The following is a 24,539-nucleotide window of genomic DNA, read 5'->3' on the forward strand; positions in this document are numbered from 1 at the left end:
TCGCAAAAAAATGCGACATTTTGTTGATTTTGCGTTGTATTCAGCGATCCCAGAATGGCAAAAAACTGGAGGGACTGTTATGTGCCATGTATATTATGAGAACATTTTAAGTGTTTTTTGATCTTGGATGTATGTAAACCTATTGCAGGAGACCTAAAACAAAATTAGGAACCTTTAAAATAGCATAATGGGGCACTTTAATATTTCAGCAAAATGTTGCTATTAAAGGGATAGTTCCCCAAATATGAAGATTCATAACGCACTTACATAAAATATTTGTTTGTGTCTGTTTGTTTATGAAAGTCATATACATCAGGGATGACTTGAGGGTGAGTAAATGACGAGAGAATTTTGGGTGAACTATCCCTTTAATAGAATCTGAAAATAATTGTAAAATAAATTTCAAACTCTTTAAAGCACAAGATCAAGGTTTTTGTCAAGGTCTGTTTTGTCTCCCTCAGGAAGATGAGGATGCAGTGCAGTTTGCTAACAGAGTTAAGGCAGCCATTGCCAGACAGGGTGGTCTGGTGGACCTGCTGTGGTAAGTCGGACTCAGCAATGTTAAGGCCAAAGAGAAGTAATACAAATACTGATATAAGCCATAGATGGAGAGATATGTGACAGCTGGCTGTCTTAAACCAGAAAATGTCTGGTCTTGGCTGGTTCAAGCTGGTCTCCTGACAAAACCCTTCTAAAACGAGCTATTAGACCAGCGGACAGACTAAAGCCCAAAGTACACTTCTGCTGTCCATGTGTGGTGATTTTCATAATTTTTCATCATCAGAAGCGTCTAGGGGTGTAAATCGGACAGTTCATCACGATACGATACGATATAGATTCTCTCAGCCAGCGATACGATATTTGCAGATACCTCAAAAAATTATGCGATACGATTACGATTCGATTCGATTCAGGACTATATCAATCGACAATCGATGTACCAAGTCTACACAACCAGTTACGTTTATTAACTCACAAATGGATCCAAAAATATATAACATGAAAGTTTAATTAAACTCTTTGTAAATTGCACACCCTCTCCCAATTGGGACATTTACAAGTTGTTTGTTACAAGTTACAAGTAAAACAAAACATGATATGTGAAAATGAACAAGAACGGAGTTATCTGTTTTTGCAAAAATTAACTCTATAACAGAAGAGTTAATTTGCAAAAACAGATAACTCCGTTCTTGTTTACTTTCATATATCATGTTTTTTTTTGTACATTTGAATATCAATCAAACTGCAGCTGGGTTGTTTTGATTAAGTAATAATAACTAAAAAAATACAGGTAACAAAATTAAAGTTCATTGAAAGTATTATAAATATATAAAGAAGATAACTCCACATTTCATGTTTCAGAGTTAAAAAAAACCAAGTAATTGCTATGATACACAATAAAATCTCCTCAGTTGACATAGACACCTGTCAAACTTTGTTGTTGTGATTAACGTACACGCAATACACAGCTTTTCCCTCACCACGAACGTGCTATTTTAGCAAGATTCCGTGCAAAAGTTTCAGCTTTTATTTTCCTTTTACGCCCCGAAGAAGATATTACGGGTTCATCAAGTTCGTTGAAATCCATCCTCGATCACTTTTAATCAGCTTTGACGAAACTCCTCTCAGCTAGCACGTCTTTTCAAAGTGACTATCAGCCTTGTCACCTGACCTGAATACTGCGCACTGATTCGCTAAAACAGACTATTCGGGTTGTGTTCAAAAACAACAAGGGTGCTTGTCGTTTCTGCTGTAAAACATAAACTCGCGATTCATTGACAGTGGAAAATACCAGCTTTTGTTCGGTCAATCTTTTCAGGCGTCTATTTCAGCAGAGAAAAGTTGTGGAGAGTGTCAAAATAAAGGTACCGTATATCGATATTTTATGTGTGGCATCGATGCATCGTATCGTTAGACATTTGATCGATGCATCGATCCATATCGATGTATTGTTACACCCCTAGAAGCCTCCACATACGTCCACGCCAAAGTCCCTTTAAGACAAGTCGTTTTCACATCTTTGAAACGCCTCTCGGGCATGTAAGTGCAGCTCCTATCTCTTTGAATGGGGAAACATCAAATTCTCCAAAAATTTTCACGAAGCTTACAGTTAAATTTCATATTTGAAGTCACCATTGAAATCTGACAACAACGGTCTCAGAAATTTTGTTTCTAAACGCTCGAAAATGACAGAAAAAGACATAGTTCAGGCTGGATCAAGCTAATGCACATGCGTCTGACTGTTTCTATAGGAGCTGGAGCTTCTAACAGCAGCTCCAGTGACCCGATGTCTTTACCAATCGGCGATTGGCTCTTATTTAGAAGGCGGGACTTATTCCGCCGTATTGAGCATTGCACTTTTCCTCATTCAAAACAATACGGGTGACTCATCTTGTGTTATTCTATAGTCTTTGTCCTCACACACCGTCCTCATGCAGCCCAATTTTTGTGTCCAGACGGACAACAGCACATGTGCGAGTGACTGCCTGATGATAAAGTCATCTAGATAAATCCACTAAATGCGCCGAACGCTTGAGGCCAAAGGAGTATACTTGGAAAGGCTCGCACTCTCAACTTTGCACGAGACAAAGTGGAACGCGGAAAATAAAGTATACCCGGGGCTTGAGCGACCAGCAAACCAGCTTAGCCATATTCAATTCAATTCACATTTGTATAGCGCTTTTCACAATACACATCGTTTCAAAGCAACTTTGACAGAAAATGCATGAGTCCACATTACAATTTAGAGTGTTCTGTTATCAGAGGAAACTGTCGAAGTTATGTATTTCAGAAATGTACAAGTACAAAAAAAATAATTAGCGTGATTGAGCGCATCAAAGTAATGAATACTTGTTTGTTAACAAATGATTATGACATTTAGAAAAATGTAGCATTGGTGCATGTTGCTTTAGACTTTAGATATTAAAGCTGGTTTTCTCAGATAAAAGTCCTTTTAGTTGAAACTGGGTTTGTGTTTTTCTTCAGGGATGGTGGATTGAAACGAGGGAAAGTGAAAGACACTTTTAAAGAGGAGCAACAAAAAATCTACAGCAAGATTTTGGTTGGAACGCAAGCGGACCGCAGTCGTTCTTGAGGAGAGGATGATGATTCAGGTGAGGACCTGGAGGGCAAGAGACGGTTCAAAGACCCGGACAACGGCGTTATGGATTTGTTTCACTTCAAATCACAAGAGCTGTCCTTGTTTAATTATTCCTCTTTGTGAAAAGGATCAAAGCTTGTCGAGTGTTAGGTCAGGTCGTGATCAAAACACCCCACGAGATGCGTTTTGATGCGTAATGTTCCTTTGACCGAAGCCGGTGTAGCGTGTTTCAGTCTATAGTGCCCGGGTGGCTCACGAGGAGTTATAAGGATGCAATGTGATAGTTTAATGGTTTCTTTCTCTTTTTTTGTGTATTACTTGGTTAGTTTTTTTTATTTTTTTATAAACTTTTTTTTATTTTCTTTCTTTCATTTTTTCTTATTATCATTTACTCTTAACGTATCATTAGGATGCAATAAACTATTAAATCTGATGGCCATGAATGGTTCAAGGAAACGCCTCATTAGGCTGCACGTAGGTGTCCGAGAGTTTTCCGTTATGCACTTCCATCTCTCTGCTATACTTCTGCTGCGCAAGTCACTTTAATCCTGGATTTAACTGGAGAAAACAGCAGAAATATGCATGGCAAACCTGCAATTTAATTTGAAGATGAAGTTTATACTGATCTTTGCAGACATGTAATCTGCATTGACCTTTCAAAATACCTCCATGTAAACAATCGAGCCTGTGTGAAGGGTTTGAGAAGAATTGGTTATATATTGTTAGATTTTTTTCTTTCTTGTCCTTGTGTGCCAGATCCAGAAGACTTTGCCATTTCCATTCACATATGGAAATCAAACCTTAAGAGTCTTAATGATATTGGCCAAGTTACAGCCAATTGAAAACTCTATGAACTTTTCATGTTGTTCAGGTGCTGCATAAATTCAGACTAAAAACGTTATTTGTGATGTTTAAACAACACTATGCTCCATGTAATGTATACATGTTTCCTAAAGGATTTATTTTTATTTTCAGATCAACCAACCCTAAAATTGGGTTATTGGACTATTTTAACATATTTTTTTTTTATTAAAATACATTTTAGCACAAGAAAACTCAGAAACTCTGTTGCAAGTTTGGATCTATAATATTGCTTTCAAAAAGTGCATACAACACAGTTATTGTATCTCTTCTCATTTTAAAGGGGTGGTAAAACACATTTTTTCGCAGGCTTGATTGTGTTTGTGGGGTTCATGCTTCGTTTTTAAAAAATTGCATTATTTTTCATATATTTTACCTTTATTCTACACTGCTCTGTCCCTCCTTGTAAAAACGGTCTGATGGTTTCCTGGTTCTATGAAGCCAGTCTCTCAAAAATACGCAATAGGCTCAGATTGGTTAGCTGGCCCAGTGTGTTGTGATTCGCTAACCGCCTAGTGCACATTTTCCGGAAACTTCACGCCCCTTACCTTTACCGGTAGTTTGTGCTTTGGTGTATTATAAACAATGGCGTCAATAAAACCAATTGGACCCAGAGAATGTTAGTGAAGATGATCGAGCAGAACCTGTTAAAGAACGGCTGTTAAACGACGTTTCATAAAGGTTTGTTTTTTGTTGTTCTCTCATTACTTTTTAGATACGCTGTTATTTAATTGTACTAATTATTATAGTATTACAAAAAAATAAGCTTCATAAACAAGAATTTCATATAATCGTTCTAACGAATTATACTACAGTCCTCAAAGGGATTTTTTTGAGTAAAGACTGCGGATAGTGATCGTTACTGACTGTATGTCACCGTTATTTTTGTATTTTTAGGAGGATTGTAGCCAAATATCTGTCGACAGAACTATTAACACAAAATGAACACTAAACATCGGCTTTACAAGCCAGATCAAACACAGAACCATGTTTAGCATGCCTGTAGATAAAGAAGCTTGTAGATAAACTATACATAAAAGCTCTAATCAAAGATTAATTTACACTAATTCCAAGTTCGCTGTTGAAATTTAAAAAAAAGTTTGTAACGTTAGGTGTTTGTCGGACAACGTTAAGTATGAATGAGCATTTAACAAACTAGTTTGCAGAGCCAAACAGCGTTTTCATTTGTTTACTTACTCGCTACAACGTACAGTTAACAATACGAACTATTAAAGGAAAACACATCGACGAAAAATAAATATAAATCATACTTACAGGTTGTGGCCCATAAACAACAGCTAAAAATAAATTTTAACCATTGATCCCTAACTCCCCCGACCATAGGAAGGCTGAACAAAGTGGACCTGCAATCCGGATGAAAATAACAGCGTTTCGGCGGCTTTGCGGCAACAACAGCCTACTAACGTTATACCACAACAACTCTTCTCCAAAGCAAAAAATGGCCTCGCCCTTATTTCGTATTCTCGGAGGAGGAGTTTATTGGGGTTACTGATGTCAGCAACCCTGGAGGAATGTCGTGTAGTCCAAAACCGGCCGTTTGCTGTAGTCCTTAGAAATTGATTTCTTTAATAGCAAATATCTCCGTTTGCTTTGAACTTTGAGCGCTGTAACTTTGCAGATGTTGTTTATGCTCAAACAGCAACATTACACACTAGCTAAAGTTAGAAAAGTGAAATCGTGTTTTACCACCCCTTTAAATAATCTGATCGGATTCAGTAAGTTATCTGACTGATTCAGATGATGACTCTGATGACTCATCAGATGATGACTGTTTGTCTGGTAATTAAAAACAATGTTGCACTATTGACCACAATTTTATCAGATTTTCGTGTGAATTTTTTTTTTTTTTTTTTTTGACCAATGTGTAAAAAAGGCAGACAGGCTGAATGAACATCTAAAGTGATAGAAGGAACAGTATTTACATGTTTTCACGAGATGAGACCTATGCTGCATCCCAATTTGCCTATTTATATACTCTTTTTGTGAAGAAAAAGTACATGCTTTTGACTGTGTAGCAGAAGAGTAGACAAGTTTTGGGAAATACTATCACCTCATTAAATTGCGTCTTATAACAATGTCAATGTCGCTTTATATATAAAGCTCTACTTAAAACAACAACTGTTGACCAATGTGCTGTACATAGCATAAACATAAACTCAATGAAATAAAACAAATAACAAACAATAAAATGGATAACATGACACTGTATCATCGATTAAAAGCTATTTCAAACAAATAAGTTTAACAGTCACTTTGTCGCAATGTTATGTGCATCTTATCACTGCAAACTGGCCTGCCAATCGTCTTGTCACAGTTAACACATTTTCATTTCCTGCCGTATCGGAGAGAAAAGAAGTAGCACGTTAATCTGTCGGTCATTCATGTGGAGAAACTAATATTTTTGCATAATGATGTATTTAAAAGTTAATGGCCAATACGGATCTTTTTAAAAGTTGAGTGTTGTTGCAGATGAAAGATAACACGGGTAACATTAAATAATATTTTTTATCAGGTTAAATGTTTATTATTAGTCTCTCAAACCCCTTCATCTAAACCTCTGTAATTAACCATCGGATGCACGCATCCACCATGTTTGTAGTTTTTTATCACTGTGTTTGTAGTTCTGAACTGAATTCTCCTCCAAAGCGCAATGGGTTGTGGCCAATGTTAGCCGTTAGAGTGTGTGCGGATCCACACTTCGAAAATATACCAGAAATAGTAGACCATCTGGGGACTTGTGGCATACTCTTTTCAATATACTATGCTTTGGGACACACTTATTCTAATCTCACATACTATTTAGGATTGATTTGGGAGTTAGAGCCACTTCCGGTTTCCTTTTGTGCTATTCACTGTCTCTTAGTAAAACAGTCTTTTTGTGAACGTCACCAAGTCATAGTTTTATGCAACAGCAGTGGGTTTGGGCCTGTGACCAAAAGTGCAAATCTTATTGGTTGGCCAATTTTATTTTAAGCGCGATGGAAAAGATATTTAAAAAGTGTTGAATTTACGGCATGCTAATGTTTGTGTTGTGCAACTTTAAATATTTATTGTGCCGAATTTTCGCATAGAACATTAAGGCCTTAACTCCGCTAAGAAATTTCCATGTTTTTGCAAACAAAAAATAAACATTGGCATAACAGCTAAATACTGTGCAGGAGAAAACACTGTATGCAACTACTATCTATCTCTAAAACGAAAACACTAAAGGGCTCATAATGAACGCTAGTAGTTTCACAACGTGAACCCTTTTTGCTCTGTAAAAAGAAAATGTGCCACAGGTCTTATTTCAGGACTATTTTTGGTTACAACCAGTGACAAACAAGATGTTGCTTGTTCAGCTTATTGTGGTGAAGCTTGAGTGACATGAGCCACATGTGTAAAGCGGTTTCTTAGTCACTTCAGCTTTTTGGCTTCTAGTGAATATGATTAGTTTGTATTGGATGATATCTCATTCTCAAGAAACAATCAAGCTGTGAAGTTCTGAATATTAACCTTCATATGGGTGTGTGCAGCCATCTTGCACCAACCTAGATGGTTGTTATTAGGATTTCTCATTCAACCATCATCATAATCTTTTCATTAGTCGTTTGTAAGAGCAGCATGTCTCACAGAGCCTGGATATTAGCTCAAGGAGGCATGTACAGTACAATTTGATTCAAGAAAGTGTGACATGTATTTAAATATAATTATCCCTCATCTACAAGCTTGAAAGTGGAATTGAATTGGCCCCATGTTGTGTTACTTTACTAATTACATCTTTAAAGACAGGTCTGCGTGTAATAAAGTTTTATTGAGTATAATTAAAGCTTTAGATCTCTATGTGATCTGAAAAGTACTACCGCATACCAGCGTGTGAAACAATTCAGCTACTGGGCTCAATATGTGGGAATGGCTCTTTTCTCTACACTTTTAAACCAGTTCCTGAGCAGGGAGAGTTTGTTTAAACATGTCAAGGATTGTACCATATATGGCTGCTCATGTTTTCAAGGACTCTGGTGTAGTTCTCGGCTTTATGTGGAGGTTCAACTGGAGATTTCATTGAAGCTCAGCGTTGTGGGAGCCGTAGATAATATAGGACTTTTTTCTCATATATTTTTGCAATTCATCTGTTCAGTATCCTTCTGGGATCCAGCAATTCAGTCTACTCTTTAAAACTTAAAACTGACAGGCTTTTCTGGAATTTATAAAAACTTCTGCTTCTGCAAAACAATAATTGTATTGAAATTACTGTATTTCAAAAAACTTTATTGAAAAAGTAGCAGTTGTACAGTATTGTTTTTATTTTGTAATTCACTGGCATTCAATGGTTTTTGAAAGAATTCTGTTATGCCCACATTTATTATTATATATAAACATACAGTAAAACAGTAATATTGTGAAATATAATTTTTTTTTTTAAATAACTATCCAATTTTATTGAATTTTAAAAAGTTATTTATTCAGAATTTATTCAAAGCTTTATTTTTAGCAGCCATTACTCCAGTGTCCAGAGTAACGTGATCGTTAAGAAATGTTTCTTGAGCAACAGATCGGCATATTACAATGATTTTTGATTATTATAAATGTTGAAAACAGTTGTGCTGCTTAATATATTTGTGAAAACCCTGATGCCATGGACCATGATGATGATCATTGTAACATTATAAATGTATTTACTTTTAGGTTTAATCAATTGAATGCATCCTCATATCATCCTCAAGTGATAAGTGTATGTTTACATTATTATTTAAAGTTTAGTGATTTATTCATTTTGTAAGTTGTCAACCTGTGGGGAGACATTACAGGTCAATAGGGTAAAAAAACCCAAAACATTCTCATTGGTTTAGCTGCATTAACAGCTTTTTTTTATTGAAAGTTCTAAAACATTTGTTAATATAAACCTGACTTTATTTTTTAATAAATAGGTCCTGATGTCCACTATGAAAGAACAATGTTTTATGTTTCAAACATGTCATTGGAGGATTTAAAACATGACAAAAATCTTAAAACAAACACACGCACAAACTCTTTTTGCTGGCTCTCATGAGGATTTGTATCATTTACTGTGTCTATGACATTTTCTTTGATATTGTAAATAATGCTACTTTTATACACAGTAGACACTACAAAAATCTTAATATCCTTTAGATTAGTCCATCCTACAAGAAGAAAGTGTGAGATGTGTACATTGTTATTAAATTGGATTAATATTCACCATCCACATTAGGTGAGTGGGTGTGTGTGTGTGTGTGTGTTGACGGAACACATAACAATGTTGCCAGTGATTGACTGCTGCCACGCTGTAAAACAGCACCTGCCGATACATAAACCTGTTTGTCACTGTTCGTTAAAAAGGTTCAAATGTGATAGTCATGTACAACTATATACTATGTCAAACAATAAAAATATAAAAACTTCAACATATAAACATTCTGTCAGTTTCAAGTTTATGACGAGAAGCGTTTCTTTTTGTGGCTCACCCATAAAAAGCCTGTCCTGGGCCTGCGGAGTAGTGATCCATCAAGAAGGATCGGGTCTGAGTCATTCGTTCTTTGTGACAGCCGTATTGGATTTGGAAATGAGTTAATAATTTCCCAACCTTCCTTACAAGCAAGTGCGTAGTTAGTTTTTTATTTTATTTTTTTTACTCTTATAGTTACGTGATGTGTCTCTGGTCTCAAATTTCTTACACTTTATACTTTTTTGAATTTCTGTCATGATGGTTCTTTTCCATAACTCATGATAAACGAAGGACTCGGACCTGAAGATTCGAATGGTGAACTAATCATTTCTGTTTCCTGTACAGACTTCAAAGCTTCAGCCAATGGGACTGTGACTTGACAAAAGAACATTGACTCGGATAGGGAGTTGAGGTGAGCTAATAAGACTGCATAGCCTGAAGACCCAGCTAAGCAAACAATGAATCATTGCTGTTTCTCATCATTTGGCTATGGCTGAACCAAACTCAAAGATCCGAGTCAGTAAAATGATCCGAACGGCTCATCGCTCCTGCGGAGGGGGAGCAGGCTGTAAAAACAAATGGAGAACTGGACATTGGTTTTAGGCTCTATATTGACGTATTACTGGAGAACTGTGTCAAGCACTGAACCAGAGGGACAAGTTGTTCTGCCAGAGTTCTTTCACTTAACATGAATTATAAACATCCATTCAGCCTGCCGTTGCTGGACTGGAGTCTGACCTGAGAAACAGAGAATTTCCTTCATGGGGACATTTGTCTTGAAGATTGCCAACTCTTAGGTAACATCCAGACCAAGAGGGGCTACACTGACTTCACCCAGCCAAAGAGCTGATGGATAGATCTAAACACACAACAAACCCCCCCCCCCCCCCCCCCCACAACCCCCTTAAACCGCATACTTATTGTTTTCACATGTTCGGTATAGAGGATTAGATTTAAATATTAACAGATCTTTAATATAGCCAATAGTTTTCATCAGGTGAATGCCACTCTTGCATCACCATGGGATGAGTTCCAGATCTCCAAATCAGTTTTGGTGGAACATTCAATATGACAAACTGACTCCAATTAAGTGTCTGCCAGGGCACACCGAGCATGTGAACATGTGCGTCAGTTTCTGCACAATTACCATACCTTTACCAGCTCTGAATCCATCGAACTAACTAGATTATGAACTGATGTCTTCATTTATCTAATTTGTTGTACTGCAACAGCACAGATGCAGAACAAAAACTATTTACATCCGTTTTTGTTGCTAGTGGGATTTTTCACATAATATATGGCATGACACAATAAATATTACATGAGATGCTATAAATTCCATGAATATTGCATATGACATCGTTATTAAACAATAACACATATTGTAGCTTAACCTGAGACCCTTTGCTTTCAAATTTGCTTTCAATTGCTTTCTGTTGTTTGCACTCCACAAAAGTTTGTGTAAAACCTGATTATCATGTTCTCCAGCCTGATGTGAGAACGATCCAAAAAGCATCTTTTGCTTCAATGGAAGGAAATCTGACCTTTTGAACAAAAGAGTTCACATGATTCATGTTACAAAATTACTTTCTGGATTAGTGACCTAAAATCTCCAAACTCCAAAAACAGATTTAAATGTGGTTGCTGACATTTTACTTTAATGCTCTAATTATTGCTATTTCTCAAAAAAAAAAAAAAAAAAAAAATATATATATATATATATATATATATATATATATAATTTCATATATATATATAATTTTTTATTTTTTTATCGGGGGTCCTCTGAGGAGGCAAGGAAGGCAGTGCCTTTTCAAAAAAAATTACGAGAATATTATCCATATTAGAAAAAAACAATGCAAATATTACAAATTGTGATATTGAAAAGTGTATAAATCATGATATTAAAAAGTGTAAATCACTTTTTTTTTTAAGTAACACTGTGTAACAGCGACACCCGCAAATAAAGTTACAGTGGGAGTCTGTGTCTCTCTTGCCTCCCCTGAGCACATTGACTTTTAACAGACCCCCTAAACTTTAGCGTGCGCTGGGTTTAGTGCGGGGTAATAGAGAATGAATGGGGGCAAATCACATGAGAGGAGGCAATGCCTCCATTGCGCTATGATTGGTTATGGTTAAATATGATTGGTTTGTGCGATAAATTCCACCTCTTGTTTTCATGTGCGTTCCTGAATCGGTCTGAATGAACAAAATGATGCCATTTAATGGGAAGACTAATTAAAAACTAAGTAAACAACTCAGCTACTTAAATATCATCGCTTTGTCACGTCATAATCTAACTTGAAATGGACTAAAAACATGATGACTGTAGGGATTTTTAAGTGAGCAATCAGCTTGGTGAGATTAAAGGAACATCTGTGATCGTCTGTGATCAGTGTTTCCAAGCTTGATAACTGATGGAAATAAGTTGACTATTAAAAAGAACAACTGAACATCAGTTCACAAAATATATTGTTTAAATGTGTTCCTTTAGTTATTATTTTGGAATAAATTTAAAAATGCTTAAAAAACTAACTTGATGGGATTTATACTTTGGGTTTAATGAATTAATTACATAGTTAATGTAAAAATACAAACTATAATTGTATTTGGTTTCTCTATTTTATGTAATGTTTATTTAACCAGGAAGATGTGACAAAATTAAGTGTAACTGTGTAATGAATTTACATTTGATATATATTATGGGGTTATTATACATTATGCGACAAAATGTACGTTATACATTATGGGTACAAAATGTCCACACAAAGATGGCAATATCTGAATTCCTTGTACTTGTGGGGAACAAGGAAAGCAGCTTATAAAAAGTATATTAAAAAAAAGTTTTTTGAAAATGTAAAAATCCAGAAAGTTTTCTGTGATGGGTAGGTTTACAGTATAAAAACAATTGTCTGTGCAGAGTCCCCATAAAACAGGAAAACACAACGTGTCGTGTGTATTTGTGCTTATAATACAAATTATATGCAACACTTCTGTGTGTGTGTACGTGACCTGACACAAATTTAGTACGTACAGAAGGCCTAGATACCTCGCTTCTGTCAGGTCTGAATGACACATGGAAACTTTGACGCTTCTCATTTGTACAGTAGCTCACAGTCACAGACAGTACTACATGTGTAGGGCGGAGCTTCGCATGCAACATAACATTGACAGCTCAACTAGTTTGGTTTAGTCTGAAACGCAGGAACTCCGAGGCTACAGACGCTTCAACTCGGGGTTAATTCAGCTTAAGAACCTAGTCCGATTACCATGAAGACAGGAGGAGAAATCCCTCCGTGTCCACCGCTGAGCAACTGAAGAAGAGAAACGCCGTGAATGTGAATGTTTCCTAATGACAGCAAGAGTAACGTCAGAGATGCGAGCGTTGCTCTCGTGGGCTCTGTCTTCAGGGCGCGATAGCTAGACTTTTATAATCTTATCTTTAAGCCGTTTGTTATTCCTCCAATAAAGACCTGCGAGTGGGATTTCCGTCATAAGATTAGACTTTTCTCCAGCTTGCTTCTTATCATGGAGATGTACACGGACGTCTTACTTGTCACTGCAAACGTTGGATCACTGTTTGACAATGTAAGTCGCCTCTGTTTACATTCCTTATTATTTTCCAGGTGGAATATTGCTCAACATCATAAATGAGTTGCGCAACGAATTATTTTTACTTTTGTTATTTTTCACGCAGTCGACTTGTAACCTGCTGTTCAACGCTATCTGTGTTTGCTTAGGTATGCTAATCTTAAAAAAAAAACAGTCGTTATATGAATTTAGGTAGCAGCTAGGCCAAATCACCCTCCTTGATAGATGCGTTTTAAACGGCTCTGAAATGCGCTATATTTAAGTCTGTATAATTGTACTACTCAACCGTTGTAATTTTAAGGGGCCGTTCACAAGGGACGCCGCCATGCGTCATTCTGCGCTGTTTATTTTTTATGTAAAAACTTTGTAACGTTAAACACTGCAGCTTTGACCGTTTCATTTTCAGCGTTGTGCGTCTCGTTTTAAGTCGCCGTATCTTGTTAAAAGAAGTTCAACTTTTAAAACGCTTCTCGAGACGCCAGCGTTTTGTAGCGCTGCGTCTCGCTGTTTTTGAACGCAAGAACGCGTCCTGCGCGAGTGGCTCCGACGCCTCTCTCTCATCAGTGATAGAGCTGGACGTTCTCATGCGGCTCCTCCATATCGCAGGGATTGCTGTGAACCCACTTCAGATTTCCTTCGCTCCACTGGGCCTTTAGCACACGAGTCCCCAGTCTAGAGTGATATCCTCTCCCATTCACTGTGTGCTGTCTGACAGCACCTCCCTACAGGTCTAACGACCTATCACACACCGCGCGACCGGCCCTTGTGTGTATTCAAATAAAACAGGAAACTGACAGCCAGTTGAGAGATAATTCAAAGCGCTACCGCGAAACTGGGGAGTTGAGCTGTTGCAACATAAGACTACTAAGCTACACAGACTCTGGCCTGCAGTTATGAACTAGAATAAGACGGGAGAATGTTAGTTTATACTGAAGAAGAAAAAAATATACATGGACTTTCATAATGAAGCGTGAATAGTAATGTTGGCATTACTGCGTGTGAATAAAAATGGAATAGTTTATTGCAAGTTGTTTTTACATTCTTTAAAACTGGCTGACCCATCCATTTTTATTACTAGTTTTACTAGTAGCATTCTTGTTTTCAGTTTCACTATTACTTTTTTACTAGTCCTTATTCAAGTGATTTGTATATGATTTAAAGTCACCATAAATCAAAATTTGCGTGGAATGTTGAAGTATTTATTATAAATGATTGATCCATGCACATCATATTTTTTTTAAGTAATGTGTTCTCATAATTTTTAAAGACACACTGTGGTGAAAATCATGTTATTAATGTTGTTAATATGTCTATGTGGCGTTTTATATGTCTATGTGGACAGTTTCAAAAACACGGTTTGAAATCAAGTATAGGTCTTTGCAGGAGAGTAATAGGAGTTACCAGATCAGTAGAGAAGCCATAAACAGAGGGGTGTTTTTTTACCGCGTCACCTGATTTGCCCACATCACAGTGAGGGTATATAGGTTAAGGGTATATCATTTTCATTGGATGATTTATAAACACCCACCAGTTTGGAAACACTCGCAAATTTAACACCCAATTTTGTTCTGCGAAATCTTCCTTGTTCTCTACGTCGCAAATATGTTGTAACCAATTCCATCGAACCAGGCTTTAGCATATCATTTACAATGATTTATGTGAAGCAGGGGAGTGTCAAGAGAAATCAGGTCCTGGTACATTTTCTGTTGATATGAAACATTTGGTACGTTTGCCAATATGCCGGGTGAATTATGATATTACAATGTTATGGTGAACTATTTCTCCACTGACGTTCTAAGTTATTCAAAGCGTTTCTGGATACAGATTTTTAGAAGGCAGCTTGAAATGGCAAACAGGAACATAGTTTGTTTAACATTAGCAAAATATTATTAGCTGTTTGATAGCATAGTCAAACAAAAGGCTAATCATATTAATTACCACTATGTGTCCAAGGTTGTAGAGAGCGATACAACGCATTACCATTCTGATACATGGATTTGTAGAAGAGCCTCTTGCTATAATTCAATCTTCCTCTTCTTCTCCTGAATCAGTTTCTGGTTCAAACATATATGGATGAATAAACCAGTATTTCCTCTTGCCATCGTGTAGCGTTTACCACAGTAAAGTTGAGCCAGTGGATCAGGTATTCTGGGCTTGTGTGATTGAGCAGAGGCGGGGCTAATTTTCAAATTCATGGGTCCACAGATGTTAAATGAAGTAATGTTGTAGAATAACATTAAATCTATTTAAATGCATAAAGAGATTATTTTAGTAGTGATCAAAGATGAGTTTTAAAGGATAACATTATTGACTGCAGTGGGATAATCAAAGTAACTTCCAAAGACATCTCTTCTCTTCTCTGACGAGGTTTTTCAATGCGAGGAAGAATAACCTGTCACTCATGAGATCAGAGCAGTAGTAAACCACAACGATCCAATCAATTCCCGATAGACAAAAACAAGTCTCAACCTACAGATTTTCTTGTTCAAAATGTCACAATTATTGGGAAGAAATGACTTTGACAACTTCCGTATCATTCTGATTTCTCTCTTCTCCCCAATCACTATCTTGCCTCAACTGTCCTCTCTAATAAAGGCCAAACATGTTGCTTGGTAATATTAGTATAAATGGATTCTAGATAGTTTTAAAGAATAAAGGTTGAAGCCTGACACAGTGTGCTCAGTCGACTTTTAGGGGAACCAAGGTACCAAAACATGAAAATGTCCATAAATGATGGTGGACTGGATATTTTGGTGAAAAAAACAATGGTTAAATAGACTGTATAAGTTTAATGCCAGCACCAGGTGATATCATATTGTGAAACCATAGACAGTAGACTAGTCTCACATGCAACAGTAAGACACTTTTAACACTTTCCACAGCACCACACGCAGCATTTTTGATCATTTTCACAAAACTTTTATGGCCCCCAGAATATTTTGTTGTACGAATATCTGAACAGAGCCTCTGCTCAGGAAAACAAAAACAAACAAAAAAACATTTTATTCTATCTACATTGATTCTTTTTTTTAATCAACACTATAAAAAGCAACATTTTAAACGAAATACTGAGAAAAGCATGTTTCACGCCTGGGTCAGATTCAGAACGATGATTAAAACATAGATGGAGTAGATTGAGTCCATCAACACCCCCAAACTTTAGTGCTACACCTCATCCTGGGTCGACATTTCATTCAGTAGCATTTGTCAGTTTTGAAACAATGCTTGTTTCTGCTTTGCTTGTTTTTGGATCTGGAGATACTGTACTATTTCAGAAGATTTGTAATAGCATCCCCCCACCATATAACAGTGAAAACATGGATTGCTGGAACATTTTGTAAAGTATGGTAAAAGAGTTAATATGGATAGAACTTTTAGCTTTTAAAAAACGTTAGATTGATTAGCTGCGCAGTACTTGGTAGCCTTGTCCGCCTAAATGAATTATAAATAAACATAAAAAACTACTGTAGTTGGCTATTTGCAGTATATTAAATCGTTTTCGACCTAAGGTTAATTATTTTGCACTGAAATGACACACTATGTCGGCTCTGACAGCATTGCATCACGTGCACTTGCGTAATATCATAGCCTATGATTTCCGAAAATAGTAGTTAAACTAGTGATATCAGCACAAGAACTGTTGAGGAATATGCAACATCATTTAGACAATTGTTTTTGTCATATGTTTTAATAACTGACCAAGGCCTTCTAGTAGCTACTTTCTTCAATCTGTCTCCAGTGGCTTGGGCTAATCCAAAAAAGTGAAAACAGGGGGGGGTGTTCTGAAGACAGACTGTTACCTGTGAAACAGGGGTGCTCTGAAAACACCCCCATTAGCAATTAGTGCTTTCCAACTGATGAAATTAACACGGCAAAAAATCGACCAATCAGAATTTTGGTCGAGCCAGAACCTATCGACCAATAAATAAAAACTACACACTTACATTTAAGAAAGGCCCACGCATTGCCTGACTGCCAGGCAATGCCCACGTACCGTTGGCTGAACGTCTGATGCATATGGCACACTTATCTGGAAACACTTCAGGAGTTTCAAAGTCGTCATCTGATTGGTTGAATACAGCAGGATGTCCGGGAGACGCGTTTGTTGCGTTTATTTAACGGTCCGCCTGGAAACAAATGCCGTGACACCAAACTCCGTCGTGGAAGAAGAACGCTTACCAGAATGAACTAAACACTGGATTTTCATAAGTATGTGAAATTTGCGGCTCCATTGTTGCGGTAAATTTGCACAACATTCTGGAATGAATAATTCATAGATGCCAATGAAAGCTGCGATCGAGTCCAGACCTTCTGCCGTCAGTCTGAACTGAAGGTCCATCATCCCCCTATAGCCTTTTTGCTTTATTTTTGTTGTTTAGAAAATGGAAATCTAGTTCAAATCTTGCTATGGAGATACTTTTGCCTCAAACTATGTATGTTCAGCCCAGTCTTTCCGGAGTTGTGTTTTATCTGTATTTGTTAAAGCATTGATTGGCTTCATTGTGTGTATGGAGGACTGAGGCTACAAGTGGAAATTTGGCCCTGTACCCAGTTTCCTCCGGGCATGTTTGGCTGAGAAAAAGCACATGTCACAGCCCATTGTGACTGTAAACAGATGAATATCTTTTCCCAAAGTACTTCAACCCTTCGTCGCTTCTTTTTTTGAATAGGTCAGTATTAATGTTGAAGCAGACTTCTAAAAATGGTTACATTTTTCTTATCCACAAGAAGGGTTTACCAGACCTTTTAAGTTTTGCAAAATCCTTGAGTTTAGTGTATTAAGCTGCGATTCATCATGTCTAATGAGGTGATAACATTTAGTGAAAGGGCGAATCTCACAGAAATTGCTTAATGTCAGGATTTCCTAAAACCATTGAGCCTACAATAAGTAGAGACAATTGGTGCTAATGGTTTCCATGATCCACTTCGACTTACAATGCTTTTGATCAAATCAGCCCTGGTGGTTCACCTCAAAGTCTAAATAAATACCAAAATATAAAAGTAATACGTGATTAAGATTTTCATGACAATGACAGCACATTTTTTTCAGCATAAATACAATTTTGGTCAGCAAATATCACCATGATGACTAAAAATTTTACTTTATACAATATTAATTAACTACATGTACTTATGAGTTAGGGTTAGGGTATGGTTTAGGGTTAGTTACTTGTTATTATGCTTCATTTACAGTTATTGTAAAGTTAAGTACATATATTAATGTGTAAGTACATCACCTTAAAAGTAAGTGTTACCAAATTTTGAAATATTTTATCTGCAAAATGATGTGCTAAACGAACACTTCATGTTCCTAAAAATAAACCTTGTGTTGTACATTCTCATGCAGAATATAAATGCTTATTTAATAAATGTATTTCTTTCTTAATAATACAAACATTTCTTGATGTTTTGTTGCAAAATCCACACAAAGATAGTCTAATAGTTGTTCCAATACATATCAGATCTTATAACCAGTTATCACATTTGTCAAAAATGCATCAGAAAATGCATGACCGCAAGTCATAGTGCACATTAAAGAATATAGCGTGTTTTCATAAACTATCTTGTATGTCTTGTGCTGTCATTGCAGAGCAACAGTTTGCAGAGAATCTTGCTAAACAAGTTAAAGTAAATTTATGGGAACTTACTTGAATAATAACAATTTAGTTTTAGTATGTTTCTGGCTGAAGACTCTTTTGACAATGACCTTTTGTCATGCAATAAGTGTTTCAGCAATGAGTGATCGTTTTTTGAAAACTGATCGCTTCTTTTGGCGAGTTGAACATGTGGGCCTACGTATATCAGATAAAATCATACATTCATGCAGTCTGTGATGGAATAACCGAATGCATAGGTGCAACTATATCTGATGAACTCTTTATCAACACTTCATCAGAGCTGGTTAAAGCTGTCTTGTCTCTGTTAGTGTCCCCTATAGATACTCCAGTGTTTACCTGACATTTAAAAGTACGCTTATTCAATGAAATTATTTCTATGCTATTTTAAGACAACTGTAAGGAGCAGGCAACAGGAAATGATGCATTGCAAATTTGGGAAATCCTCTTGAGAGTTGAAATGAAGGAAGTTTCCATTGGCCTCCCCACCCTTACAAATTCAGTGGAACTAAGAAAACAAAGATAGTGAACGGCAGTCCATAAAAGGTCTTTATAAGATCAAAGTAACATTGTAAATTGCATCAGATGCAATTCTATTCTGGGCCCTGTCTAATTCACTGCAATCAGGGTCTGCTGTTTCCATCCATTCTTTCACCGGCTGTGCAGTAAATTTCTCGTGACCTGGTTTCACTGCACGGTTGACAGACTGAGGAAGGGAGTGGTCTGTGTTTTCACTTTTTTTTAATGGTCATTGCATCTAAGAGACACAAAAGCAAATGAAACTGCAATATGTTAAGCAGTAGCTTATGTTTTAGACAACCTGCAGACAGACTGGCTGTGGTCTGCCCTCTAACACTGTTCTCAAATGAACTTTGAAAAGTCCTGTACCTTACTGTTTTGAGTTGAGTTAACAGGAATTTCACACTTGTGGTTATAATATAGCAGACCATGGGGCACACAGATGTTACGCTGATAAAACTGGTCTGTTTTTTAGCAACAAGTGTTATTAGGAAGTAGATACAGATATCTTTGAATATGTTGTGTAACATTCAGTCATCTGTGGCTGATGTTTTTTTTAAACTATTTATTTTACTAAATCCTTGCGAAGGGTTTTTTTTTTTTTTTTAACAATGTATCAAGCCCAAAATGGCTAAACACTAAACTTTGAATAGTCTTAACCACAAATTATTGGTCAGGAAATGAGCAAAATTTAAGCAAATGAACTTCTTAAAAAGCCATTGCTGACTCAGAAAAACATCGAAGACAAAATGAAGGTTTTGTCAGAATATGGGAAGTTTGATTCAGAGTGGTTCTAAAGAGTTGTGTGGAGTGAGGAATCGCAATGAAACTCGAGTTTATGTCGGTTTACTAACTTGGAGACTTTTTTCAACTACTCATTAACTGTTTGAACCCCTCAACATTGGGTGGAACAACACTGACTGATCTTGTAAATGGCTGTCTGCAAGTTTACCCACATGGCTTAAACATTTAAAGAAAACAAAGGGGAAGGTACTATGTTAAGTTATTTTATCTACAATATAAATAAATTGATAGTTACTCTATCTACCGTATTTGTGTAATTCGTGCTAATTTCCTGACTAGGGATTTTTTATATTAAGATGGTTATGACCATTAAAAGACCACTAAATTTGCAATTTTTGGCTTGACCCATTTCTTGTTTTAATTTTTTTTTATTCATCAACATGATAATCGGTCTTGTGACTTCAATCGAGATCAGCTTCCTCCTCTACTTTGAAGTATCATGTTAATTTCAGATTTCTGCTTACTAAATGAACTGTATATGGCTATCATTTTGGTGCGAGGTTTCGGGTAGCCTATTCCGTAAAAGTCCCGCAAGTGCCGTGTTCAAAATGCGGGAAATTCCCACGATTTTAAAATTGATTTTGTTTATTACAGAATTGATATTAATTCAAATTAAATTGCTTTATTTTTCCTTTGCTTATAGATGAAGTTGACAGAAGTTAGCAACTTTCGTTTCAAAAGAGGATGAAATGTGACGTTTTCTATGAGTGTTGAGTGACGTAATATCCCTTTCAAGTGGACGCGTGAAAGCGACGTGAGACTGAATGCACACGCCACTCATATGCGGAGAGAGAGATAAGACAGTAGCACGATTTATCTTTAAAAGACTGTGATCCCGATTCAAACACCCACGCGATCTTCTTCCATTTCATCAACCTCATAGTATCATTATTTCTGTGAAACGATAGTTCAAATTATCATAGAAGTACTGGGATAAAAGTTTAAAGTTCAAATATAAACACTGATGTCTACGACAGCGATCAAATAGAGTAACGTTAAATCAGCTTTTGATAGAAACTTGGCGCTTAAAGGTGTTCTAAGCGATGTTGGGTGACGTCACTTCTTGTTTACGTTCGAAGTATTGTCAAAAAAACACTGGAACATTTTGTTATGTTTCGTGGTGCGGGTTAGCCCAGTTTATTTTTATTGCCGTTTGTGGAGCCTGGGGTGTCTGCAGAGACCGCGTTTTTTTACAATGTGTTCAGGGGACAGACAGCTAGTGGATAGTGAGGAGTATGTGCCAAAACATGTGCCTAAAAAACACGTGACATCGCTTAGAGCACTTTTAAAATAACGCATTTATTGATTACATTGTTTTGCCACTAGGTGGCGACAAGTGAGTTTTAAAAAATGTATTTGTTATTGAATCATTTATTAAAGCGAATGTACTATTGTATGATGCATCTCAAGTAAGTCAGAAAAATGTGATGAATTGTTTTTGTAAATATGACTCATCTTATAGCCTAAATCTTGTACAGTCTTTATAAGTGTATAATTTAACTTTTCACCATGATCTACTGTTAAAAAAAAAATCGCAATATAAAATCGCAATTCTTAAAAAAATCGCAATACATATCGAATCGGCACCCAAGTATCGTGATAGTATCGAATCGGGAGATAGGTGTACTATGGCGCTTTCCACTGCATGGTACGGTACGGTTCGGCTCGGTACGGCACGCTTTGGCGCTTTTCCACTGCATGGTACGTTACGGCTCGGCTCGGTACGGCTCACCTGTGGCGCTTTTCCACTGCATGGTACGGCTCGGTACGGCTCACCTGTGGCGCTTTTCCACTGCATGGTACGGTACGGTACGGCTCGCTTTAAATGGTACCACCTCTGTTGAGGTTCCAAGCGTACCGTACCGATACTAAAATGTGACGTGGAAGCACTGTAGATCACTGATTGGTCAGACAGACAAAATCGTCACTACCAGCGTCATTGTATTTGCGAGACATCAAACCCGCTAGATTTAAATAGCCAGTAACAGCCACTGCTGTAGCACCTGTTTTAAAACTACTTGCTTGACTTGCTTGAAGAAAAAAAAGTTCCAAAAAAGAAATTGCTGAATCGTGGTCAGTGGACGAGAAGCGCAGACGTTCCTCTTGTTGGTAGCCGAGGAGCGGATAAACTATAACGATCAGTCATAATCCCACCCACTTTGAAGCGTTACTAACTGCAGTGGAAAAGCAACCGAGCTTAAGCGAACCGAGCCGTGCCGCACCGCGGCGAGTCGTACCACGCAGTGGAAAAGCGAAGCGAGCCGAACCGTGCGGTACCATGCAGCGGAAAAGCGCCACTAGTTACCTGCTTTAGAAATGTCCTGCTAATAGGGATTAGAGGTAAAAAGGGGAGATAATTACATTTTAAACCTTTATATAGTCCGTGTGAAAACAAACCTGGAAAGAGATGTGAGGATTTGGGGAGAAAATTAGAGATTCTTAGTGCATTCCAGTGAATCATTCATGGGATATATCGTACAGTAAACCAGGAGAGCACACCACATATCCAACATGTCGTCATTTTTGATGAGATGATTCCCTCATGATGAGGAAAAGAATGCAGAAGACTGAAAAGAGCTCCTGCCACAGATATGCTTGTGATACCATATAACATTAAAATACCAAGCATTACATTCTTCTGACATCTGAAAATAAAACTCAGGAACTGCGTTAAAAATACATTTGAACTACAGATCCCTAATTCCATCCATTTTCAGAAGGCCAAACAAAGGGGTTTTGCTTTCACATCAAATTCACAGCGTCTCCACGACATGAAGACAACACTACAATTCAAAGAAGGCTCATCTTTTTTTTCTTTGCATATGCCTTTGGCCGGGCATTATGCTAATATTTCACACAATATTTCATATCTGGACTTCTATCGAGGTGTTTTAGGCAGGTCAGGATCAGTGTTCTCTGTTAGATAGAATAAATCCTTTTGTGGGAGACTATGAGGTTTGTAACTTTGCAGATGTTATACATGCACAAACAGATATATTACGCACCTAAGGAAAAGTATAACATTAAAAAGCATCATATGAGCCCTTTAAAACGACCGTTTCTTAACACTAAACGTTTAAAAGTGTACTTTGAAATTGTAAAAAAAAAAGAAAAAAAGTTTTAAACTTTTTCTTTAAATGTTTGAAAGAAGTAGGTCTACACTTATTTTCTTGGTGACTAAAATACGTTTAAAGTACTTTTAAAGTACGTTAAAAGTAAAATAGATTATTATTTTTACTGTAGTGTGTTATTCAATATTACATTTATTATAATATCACATAGGTCAAAAAAGCAGCTGATTAGATTTGATATCAATTTAAACTATAATAAATATTTTTTAATTTTCTTAATTAACATGTAATTTAGTGTCCAAAAACATTTTTAAAAGTGTTAAAGTGTTCTTTTTCACAAGGGTGTGCTTAAAATGCCTGAAGTGCTAAAAAATATCACACGTCTGAAATCTGTCATCGAACCTAGCTCTCAGTCTCAACCATCCTAACTGAAATATCTAAGCTCCTTCCTGAACCCATATCATGTTTTAGATCTTTATGGCTGCTGGCTTTATCAAGTCGATCCTTATTCCTTTGCCTACTCTCCTAAATACAAGGCATTTTTGCTATGCATGATCAAAGATCTTCAGATTCAAGTATACACATATTGCATGCACTGCTTCATTCACTAGAGACTGCCTCAAACTATAGTCTTGCGCAATCAGATTTTGCCTGTCAGCAGAAAGTTTTAAATTCAGTCTGGCCAAGAAGAACCACCCTTTTAAATGTCTTTATGAAAACTCAGACAATATCTAATACTTATTTTGAAATAGACCACGGTCTGGATAAAATAAGTAAAACCACAACTAATTATTATCAGTGCTGTTAAAGCTTCACAGCCTGTTTGGTTTTTATTTGATGTTAAAATACTTTCTCCTGTCTCAAGTCTGTAATGCCCGGCCAATCGGCCCGTGATAACTCCATTTTATCACGACCACGAATTTAGGTCATAATCCCAATTGATTATTGGTCATTTGTATAATTGTTTAGCTACGCATTTGATTAATCTTTCAATCTTGGTCATTAACAGAGGCGATTTACTACTACTTTTTAGATAACCGCACCATGCTTGTTCATTTCTAAAAGTATATGATGTAGTCTCCATAGGTCTGTACGTACACTAAATTAAGACAAGACTATATTTAACCACTACCAGAACCAAGCTGACCAACTTACCTTCCTCTAATGCTAACTTTGTATAATCATGCCGTGGTTTCCCACGTTCACTTACTTAAAATAATACTATACAATAATCAGAGGTTGAAGCTCACCCCTATTTAGATTGGTCTAAAAACACTCTGTTGTTCTAAATGAAAAAAAAACAAAAACATATTTTGCCTCTATATTCTAAGTATACATGACTAATGCCAATGTGTTAGTCAGAGCTCTGAAACTTTGCATATTGAAACTATTTTATTCTATTACTAACCTGAGTGTAGACTTGCGATGTTATGGACTTAATGTAATCTACTAGAATTAATAAATCAGAGTTAGTCAGAATAATTCCAAATGTAACATTTTTTTATTAGTCAGGT

The 24,539-nt window shown here is 36.7% G+C and overlaps 2 protein-coding genes across 5 annotated transcripts in view; both read left to right on the forward strand.

Moving 5' to 3' along the window:
• Window positions 1-9,888, forward strand: part of LOC143732425 (glycerol-3-phosphate acyltransferase 4-like) — a 44,489-nt gene extending 34,601 nt beyond the window's left edge. Inside the window, exons 12-14 of one of the 2 annotated variants that reach the window (XM_077223489.1) lie at window positions 462-541; window positions 2,986-3,113; window positions 9,771-9,888. In XM_077223489.1, the coding sequence (XP_077079604.1) occupies window positions 462-541; window positions 2,986-3,094 (189 nt within the window). In that variant the 3' untranslated portion in view covers window positions 3,095-3,113; window positions 9,771-9,888. Of the gene's footprint in view, window positions 1-461; window positions 542-2,985; window positions 6,219-9,770 lie in introns of those variants that run through there. The other variant, XM_077223488.1, reaches the window with a different exon arrangement.
• Window positions 9,889-12,434: 2,546 nt separating this feature from the next.
• inpp5l (inositol polyphosphate-5-phosphatase L) overlaps window positions 12,435-24,539 on the forward strand; it is a 28,464-nt gene continuing 16,359 nt past the window's right edge. Inside the window, exon 1 of one of the 3 annotated variants that reach the window (XM_077223490.1) lies at window positions 12,435-13,013. In XM_077223490.1, coding sequence (XP_077079605.1) covers window positions 12,954-13,013 — 60 coding nt within the window. In that variant the 5' untranslated portion in view covers window positions 12,435-12,953. Of the gene's footprint in view, window positions 13,014-17,138; window positions 17,226-24,539 lie in introns of those variants that run through there. The other 2 variants (XM_077223491.1, XM_077223492.1) reach the window with 2 other exon arrangements.

The sequence above is a fragment of the Siphateles boraxobius genome, unplaced genomic scaffold (assembly GCF_051911475.1).
Source record: "Siphateles boraxobius isolate OS27281-9 unplaced genomic scaffold, OSU_SipBor_1 9, whole genome shotgun sequence".
In the NCBI taxonomy this organism is placed as follows: domain Eukaryota; kingdom Metazoa; phylum Chordata; class Actinopteri; order Cypriniformes; family Leuciscidae; genus Siphateles; species Siphateles boraxobius.